We start from the raw sequence: 9,013 nt of genomic DNA, 5'->3' as shown, positions 1-9,013 counted from the left end.
ATATACTAATAATCTTAAGTCTTTACTGTCACTTTTGATCAATTTAATGTGACCTTGCCAAATCAAAGTATTAATTTATAAGACATTTTTTCTCCAATTTTTTTACTATATCAACGGATTTCCATTTGTATGTCAGATATTAATCTTTTAAAATTATAACAATTATCACATAAACAGACTCTGACTTAAACACTCTCAAAGATCAACATTTTGCATATGTAATATTTACATTTATCTAGTCAATAAAAAAATAAAAACATTTCCATATTCACTATAAACTTTCATTAATTTGCCATGACTTCTGTATTTTGTATTTACTTCCATGACTTTTTCAGGCCTGGAAAAAATGAAAATGTTTAATTTTTGAAAATTACCATATTTTCAGATGTTTCTATAACTGAGGAACCCTTTTAAAGTTGTACTACAGGCTTAACACAATACAACAAACATACACCACTACACTAACAATCTAACTTTTGAGCTAAACAAAGCTGCCGTTCACTATCTGTGTGTGGGCTAGTAAGCACAGATTCAGTTCAAGCTCGCGGAGCAATGCTTTCCATGTGGCTCCAAGTAAATGGCGTGCGTGTAGGGTTTATTTGCAGGAGAAAAAGGCATTAAGAAATGATATTACAGGAACTCAGTGAGATGAAGATCTATAACAGGACTAGTGTGGCTCTCTGACCTGTACTCGCAGGGGGATTCTTCGCCCATGGCTTGAGCTTCAGGATCAGCGGGAGTTTCCTCCTTTTCCTTCACTGCCAAGAGAAAAAAAAATGCAAAGATGTTATTTATCATAAAATCACATTATACTATTTTGGTAGATTCGATTGGAGTGAAATTACAACATTCAAGGAGAGTGTTTTGTGTATTGGTTTTTCTCAGTTGCTTTTGAAATTTCTTGTCTTGATTTCATTTTAAAAATGACATTATTGTTATTCATAAGAGATAATATATGATATCCACTTGATTTGCAAATGCTGAGCAAACATTCAATACTTCATATTCTCCAAATTTGTGTAAGTATTTTGTATTTTGCTGTGTGGAAGCACATCAAGGACACTGACTGCCTTTTAGAAAAACTACTGTGTGCTGAACTTGAATGTAAGATATGGCCTTACGGGTGAAAACATTTATTCTTTTCAGCTTGGTAAGGTATAAATAACCTTTATGTATAGTATCTAACAGCCACAGTGATGTAAGAACAAGGCGTTTAAAACTGTCTTGCAATGGCTTGGGCTTTATTCCATAAGCTCCATAAGGGTTCTTATGCATTTTAATGCATGCAAGAGTCTGTTGCAACAATCCATTCAGGACACAATTAGTTCTTGAATCCATTAAAAGCATTTCATATTGGTTAAATATATGTGAAGATCAAAAGAAGACCAGTAGGAGCAGGCGAGGACAGGCCAATAAAGCTCACTGATCTCAGGTTTTCTGTCTGACACTGCTTGTAATAAGCCTATGGGTTGGTGCGACAGAGCCACACAACACAAAGCTAACAAATGCACCAAGCTAAGGTGTATACGCTTTGACTACAGAGAACTGAGAGCTTAAACAGAGGTCTATGAGCTCTGTGTGACCTCTGAAGCTGAATGTGTCTTACCTGCGTACTTGCCGAATTTGTTCTTGAGCACAAAACAGCCGATGAGGACAAGCAGAGTTAGTAAAGCCACTGCGCACATGATCGCCACAAACCACTCCTGGGATGCCACGAGTTGTTTACTAGACACTGCAAGGACAAAGGAGAGTTTGTTTTTGGAAAAATGTAATTCATGAACACAGTCATACTGAAATATTGGAAAATAGTGATGATGTTTTGTTGGGTTAAAGGAAGAATTGTCAAATGGCATTTTTAAGTATGGTTCCTGTGTCAAATTCTGATGTGGTTTGTCAAAGGAGAACAATCAGAACCCAAAGAAGAGTATTTAAATGGGTCACAGTTTACTTTTGAACATTTGATGAACTTCTGGAACACTTATGAACATTTGCCACCAATTTTCTGACATAAATGGACTCTTCTTTGCTGTTGCCTCAGAACCTGTGAGTTTGCTGACAAAATGAAATGATCAGAGACCCAGTTGCAAATAAATTTCTGTCACTTGTTTGGAAGCACATGCAGAGCTGTAGGTGATACATCTACCAGTCATACATAATTCATTATCATTAGTTCTTCTGGTGTTTATGAATAACATTCCCTACCCTAGTTTCTCTGTATTATCTCGCACTGAATAGATGGGCCAAGTTTCTGTCAAATAAAAGAGTAGGCATCGTTGACGTGTAGAGGTTGGCCGTTATGTGTCCAAAGGAATTTATTTGTCTGATATCAGAAAGTTTTAGGCCTTACAGTCAATTAACTTAAATTCTTAAGGTTATTTATTCTGGAGTGGAACTTTCGAGTTTTGAAAGATACAGTTTGTTCATAGTAAAATAAAATGCTTTGAGATTATAGTTCTAAAAATTTTATATTTTAGTTACAAGCATTTCAACATGTCCTGCAAAATCATCCACACTGTAAAAAAAAGTTTGTGATTTTAAATGTAAAAGACTGTAAAAATGCTTCAGTAAAAACCTGTTAATTGGTTAACAGTAACTAGTAATATATAATGTATTACATTTTGGAAGTAACTTGCCCAACACTGTTTGTAATAGAGCTAACAGGACATTTTAAGCAATTTTACAGTAAAATACTGTTAAAACAAAAACAAGTAAAAACAAAGTTATCTTATAATTGACTGTGAAAAAATATGTTTCTTCTTAGTTTTTTTTTTTTCTTGTTGGTTATGTACATTTGGGTTTTGAAATCGCGGTCCGGTTGACCTAGATCGGACCAAAAGGGCACTTTAGCGTCGATGAGTTAAAGTGGTTATCAGTATACTGTACAGATACAAAGCAGAGTAGAACGATGTAATATTAACATTCTACCAGTTATTAAAATATACAGTTTTTGTTACCATGAAGTACTGTTGTGACTGTATTTTTTTAGGTAAAGTTCTGGCAACCACAGCTGCTGTTTTTTCCCCCTGTAAACTTCACAGCTTTATTTTTACAGCACATTCTATAAAGTATAATATTTAAAAAATTGCTTGCTCAATGGAATGAGAGACCTTTTTTTTTTTACATACCTCTAGTGCTAATGCACCCACAGAACGACTATCACATATATACTATGTCAGTGATACTTCTAATGCTGTTCTACAGGCTAAATTATCTAACTTCTCACCTTTCCTGGTCTTGAAAACCTCTTCAAAAATGCTAGGGTCATCAACCCTGTGTGAAGCCTGCAGCCGGACTGTGTACACAGTTCCTGGGCTGAGCCCTTCAACGAGGTGGAAACCTTTAGACAAGCGTTTCAGGGGCATTAGTAATGCACTGAGCTAGTCCTTTTCAAGCTTAATTGTGCTTAACTAATTTTAACATCAAGCACGTCCCGTGCTTTATTTTCTCATTTATGCATGTTTATTATTCAAGCCCCGTTAACACCGCCAGTGACAAAGAGACAAGATCCCATTCATTTTCAATGGAGAGCTGGTGACTTCCGGCGACATGAGCGACAGATCGTTGGCAACAGAATGTGGGCGTGTCAAGCGATGTAAGTTAGGCCTGTCGCAATAATCGATATACCGACTTATTGCGCTATGTATGTACATGACCTCAATAATTTTTGGTGACGCAATATATCGCACATTATATTTACTTAAAATTAACGTCACCATGTTTTGTACATTTCCGCTTGTGCCTGTGTCTTTTGCAGCTTCTTGTACATAATGTAGATTAGTCATGAGGTGCTAGTTCAAATTTTAAAAAATGCTTCTACAAAAAAAAGTTTCTTCTGCAGATATGGCTTTGTTTAGGGATCTGTGCCTTTGTGCATGCGGACATCTGACTGCTAAGTAGTGATTGTGTTTTTCAGGAATAGTGTGCACCCTTAATTTACAGAGAAAAGAAGGTCAGGGAAAAATCTGTAGATGGAAAAATCTCCATACAAGTTCTTAATGCATTTTTCTTTGTTTGTACTTGTTACTTTGCACTTTTTGTTAGAAAATGTTTATTTACTATTTATTCAAGTTTTTTAAGGTATCTAATATTTTGATACTTAATTTCTATGATCTAGGCTAAATATTCTTAACAATGAAAAGTTTGTTGTCATTTGAAGTGTGTAGGCCTTCTTGCATTATTATGTTGTTACATTATGATTATATATTCAGTGGCATAAAATGGTCTTTAAAATGACAATAATATCGCTTATCGCAATTATTTTTGGGGCAATATATCGCACAACAAAAAGTTGTTATCGTGACAGGCCTAGCTACCATATTTTTACGGTAAAATTCCGGCAACCACAACTTACCGTAAAGTTTACGGATTTTCTTTTACAGTGTACATTATACATATTTAAATCTGCACATTGATCAAAATGTTGAAAAGCCAATTAATGTAAGAAATCAACAGATTAATCAATTCAAAATAGTTCAAATTGTTTTTAGTTGTAGCCCTCGATGATACTTTCCAAACTTCACTACAAATATGTCTACAATTTACACAAAACTCAATGCTGCAAACATTGGATCCTGACAAATCAGTTTGAGGAGTAAGATCCTTACGGTGATTCATTATGGCAACATAGAGCTGTGAATCAGAACGTTCTCCTCTGGTTCTCCAGCTGATTCTTGCAGAGGTGTCACTTACAAAGGTGGATATGTTGAGCACAACTGAGAGAAATTTATAGAGAAGAAGGTATAGAACAAAATACAGGAAAGACGCTCAAAAGGTTAGTTCCTGCAAAAGAATCCCAGTACACCCATAACCATAGGAAAGTGTTATAGAAATGATATAGTGACAGAAATCTGAATGAAAACTTTGTTAAAGTCAACATGAAACAGCATTTCTATAACATTTCGGTGTAAAAGAGGATATTTATTTGAGATCAAATTGTAGGGCAGGATTTTTTATCAGAACTGATGGATCTCTGTATCAGGGACCAGTGATGTCAAGCATAAAAGATTAGAATTTTTTTCTAATTAATTGAAAAACTAAATATAAAAATACATTAAATTAAATGCAAAAACATGCACTGACATCATTGTCAACAATGTAATAACGGAAGTTTTCATTTCATGCTAACTTTAAATGTTAATTTCACTCAAATATGGAGTTATGAAAGTGATTGTTTAGGTAGATGAATGAATACCTAAGGTAGGAAAGGTGGCATTGACAGAAGGAGTGTCTGTATTAGATGAGGTGAAAGGGAAAGGTTGTCCTGCAAGAGAGAGAGAGAGTTCAGACCACATGCATTTCCCTGTAAAATGGACTGCAGCAGTGGAAAATTTTAATATCCCTATTCAGACTGTCCAGAAAAAAATGCTTCTACGCATCATAAAATCATTATTCACAGCATCAGATCAACATGAACAGGAACTATATAAATAATTAGGATTGTTTATATGAGTTTATATCAACCAGTGGGCTTAAAATGACTATTGGGTCTGATAGGGTCATGGATAGCAGGAGGGGGAAAAAATGCTAAATGCAAATAATAAAATGCAACTAATCATAGGCAGGACAGCAAAATAAATGGACCTAACAAGGGGAAAGTGCTATAAAGGCCTGATAGTTGCTAAAGTTTTTTTTTTTGCAATTTGTACTATAAGTTTACAGCCGGTCTTTACAAAATGAACACCGTTGAGTGATGTATTCCTGTCAACAGCCAGACTGATTTTGTCAACCCTGATAAAGACAGCATGTTTTTGCAGTCTTTAGCAGGAGTTCAGGGACAGTATTACTGCCTCAGAGGAGCTCTTAAAAAACAAAAGCAAACGCCAACAGCAACCAAGCTCAAGTAAACTTGAACCATCTGTCACTATGTGGATTTTTGATGGAATAGTATGCTCGTTTTGCAGAATGTACACAATTATCTCCTTCACTGAATATAGGCAGGGCCTTTTGAATTTCAACAACAGCAACAACAACAACTGATACTATTTATGTGACTAAAATTAGTGCTACAATTACTGACACTATTACTAGTGTATATGGAGTTATTTTAGACATATTAATGTAGGAGTTAATATACTAATTCATTTTTCAGTTTACAAAAACAGCTACAAATTTGCTGGTACATACTCAAGTCAGATGATGTCACCTCAGATGTCGACAGTTCATCTTAAAAAGACAGTAGAGATACGTAAAAATACAACAATAAATGAATTCAGGTTTTATGTCCATAAGTTGACATATTATACTGATAAATTAGCTTTAAATTACATTTATCTGACTGAAAATGCAGATGTCACCGCAAGAGTGAAATTTTGAAATGCTTCAAAATACTACTACTACTACTAAGTAAGCTGCAAAAGGCTATAAACTTCAGTATGTGATACATACAGCTCTCTGTTGACGTTTCAGCTGAGACTGTAGAAACTTCAGGAAATGAATGTTTGGGCATTGTAACTAGTTCATGAGAAACAGAAGTTGGTTGATAAGAAGACAGATCAGGTTAAACAAACCCATGGAGTATGAGAATATGAGCATAACAGAAAGAAATAGGCAATCCGTAACAAAATTGTGGCCTACAGAAAAACTGTGACGATGATGCAATATCAGTTATCCAGTAAGTAAAAACACATCTGTAGGCAATTATTTTTACTAAGCCACCTCATTGATTGGTCAATGTATTGGTCATTACATCCTTTTGCTCATCAGATCATTGTGAGTTTTGCATTTTAACAATAATCTAATCACTCTCTTTTATGCAACAAGATCTTGCCAACAGCAACTCAGAGTTCCGTAACTGCTGCTTAATCACTTTCGAACACCTTGCGGCTGTGCTAATTAGAACACAACTAACATAGCTTGTATCAGATGTTTGTGTCTCAGCATGGGCACTTTAATTCAGATTCTGATACCAGTTCCATTATAGCTCTTGGGACTCTGCTTATAGTTGCTGCTGGGCACACTTACACGCTTCAGAGACGGTGCCTCCTTCCTCACTGATGGCTGACCCGCAGCCCACCTGTGTGCACGCGCTCAGGTAGAACTTATACCAGTTGTCATCCTGCAGATCACGCAAGACCCACTGTGTTGTATCTGGTGCATTGATGTTCACAGATTTCAGCTCACCCCGAGTCTCATTAACTACAAGAACAACAAACAAATTATTGAGTTTTAAAATATTTAAAACATTCAAAAGTTTGGGGTCAGGAAGAATTTTTTAAAGAAAGTGATACTTTTATTAATCAAAAGCATTGATTAATGCATTAAATTAATCAAAAAAGACATGATATTACAAAAGATTTCTATTTCAAATAAATGCATAGTTCAGTCAAGAAACTTCTGAGTAGCTGATTGGCCCAATCTGCCAATCGATCTCTATTTCCTGTCTATGCAACCTTATATATTACCGTCCAGCACAGTGATAATTTTCTTTAGCCCTCCTCCTCCCCAGCACCACTTCTCTTGATCTGTTATTCTTCCTACTTTACCTCACAGCAGAATTATGTTTTTGCCTATTATATAAAGTCTGCCACAATCAATCCTACCTACTCTCTATTCTCATCAATAAAATGTTGTTAATTTGAGATTCGAGAAAGCATTGTCATGTTTGAAACAATGTTCTTCAAACTTTCTGCTCATCATAGAATTCTAAATAAAGACACTGTGTTGCATTTTCCACACTTTCTTTAAGCTTTTAATTTTCCTCTCTCTCTCTCTCTCTTTTACCTGTTATTATAATTAGAAATCAACAAATCAGCATATCAGAATGATTTCTGAAGGATCATGTGACACTGAAGACTGGAGTATTGATGCTGAAACTTCAGCTTTGATCACAGGAAAAAAATACATTTTAAACTATATTACAATAGAAAACAGTTATTCAAAATTGTAGTATTATATCACAATAGTACTGTTTTTGACTGTATTTTTGTAATATATAAATGCAACCTTGGTGAGCATAAGACCATTCTTATAAAAACATAAAAAATGTTATTGACCCCAAACTTGGAGTATATACATCAGGATATAGTACAGTTAAACATGGATTATATAAAATTCACTGAGATAGACGATGTAACGTGAGATAAATCTGTGAGCATCATACCTGTCTGATATTGCAGCAAGTATCCCATGAGAAAGCCATTGGTTTCATGCGGAGGCGCCCACACCAGCGTGATGGAGTCTTTCTGAAAGTTTGTGGCTCTCAGGATGGGAGGTTGCTCAGGAACTGTGGGAAGATATCAAGCGCTACTGGTCAGTATGTACCTTAAATTAGAAAACTCAAAAACTGTTAGATGCTGTATTTCAGTGCAAAAAAACAAACAAACCAAAAAACAGCATATTTATTTGATAAACACCTACAAATTTAGTTCAACTGCTGAAATAGCATTGCATTTTATCTAATTTAAGTCAATGTAATTCTTACACACCTCCTTTCTATGTAAATTAGTCTTCTTATGTTCAGCAGTACATTTGGGTGAACAACAAAGTGTGTAAAATTCAACTGAATCTACACAAGAACTTAGCAGATGCTCAAACCACTGAATTTTAAAACGTGTCTACTGTCGAAGTGTTCTTGCCTCCCTGTGGAGTTGTGAAAGAGACGGGACTGCTGCTGGGCCCATTCCCTCTCCGGTTAAAGATGTTGACAGTCAGGCTATATTCAGAGAATGGCTTCAGTCCCGGCACCATGGTGTGACTCCTGTTTCCAGGGATGGTGAGAGACTGTCTCTCTGAGGGAATTCTCTTAGAGTTCAACAGACTTTGTGTTTGCCACCAGTGGACCTGGGAGCAAAAGATGGAAGAAAGAGAAAGAGAGTGTGTATGAGGATATATATATATATATATATATATATATATATTTATTTATTTTATTATTTTTTTTTTTTTCATGGAAAATAATCCAAGAGTGAAAATAAAGGCAAAGAGATCAAATAAAAGTAATAAGGAAACACACAGTGGAGTCTTTTAAAGGGGTCCTATTATGCTTTTTCACTTTTTCAACTTTAGTTAGTCTGTA

General features: G+C 35.3%; 1 protein-coding gene across 5 annotated transcripts in view; it reads right to left on the bottom strand.

Moving 5' to 3' along the window:
* Positions 1 to 9,013, bottom strand: part of chl1a (cell adhesion molecule L1-like a) — a 64,684-nt gene that overhangs the window by 3,440 nt on the left and 52,231 nt on the right. For 3 of the 5 annotated variants that reach the window (XM_016509136.1, XM_016509137.1, XM_016509138.1), the window contains 8 exons: positions 8,574 to 8,778; positions 8,099 to 8,221; positions 6,961 to 7,134; positions 6,385 to 6,450; positions 6,124 to 6,162; positions 5,192 to 5,260; positions 1,607 to 1,732; positions 686 to 758 (listed from right to left, as the gene is read on the bottom strand). In XM_016509136.1, the coding sequence (XP_016364622.1) occupies positions 686 to 758; positions 1,607 to 1,732; positions 5,192 to 5,260; positions 6,124 to 6,162; positions 6,385 to 6,450; positions 6,961 to 7,134; positions 8,099 to 8,221; positions 8,574 to 8,778 (875 nt within the window). The remainder of the gene's footprint in view (positions 1 to 685; positions 759 to 1,606; positions 1,733 to 5,191; positions 5,261 to 6,123; positions 6,163 to 6,384; positions 6,451 to 6,960; positions 7,135 to 8,098; positions 8,222 to 8,573; positions 8,779 to 9,013) is intronic. The other 2 variants (XM_016509139.1, XM_016509140.1) reach the window with 2 other exon arrangements.

Source organism: Sinocyclocheilus rhinocerous, unplaced genomic scaffold (genome assembly GCF_001515625.1).
Source record: "Sinocyclocheilus rhinocerous isolate Xijiao unplaced genomic scaffold, SAMN03320098_v1.1 scaffold263, whole genome shotgun sequence".
Classification (NCBI taxonomy): Eukaryota; Metazoa; Chordata; class Actinopteri; order Cypriniformes; family Cyprinidae; genus Sinocyclocheilus; species Sinocyclocheilus rhinocerous.
Note: the sequence above shows the minus strand (reverse complement) of the source record. Positions and strands in the feature narration are given on the sequence as shown.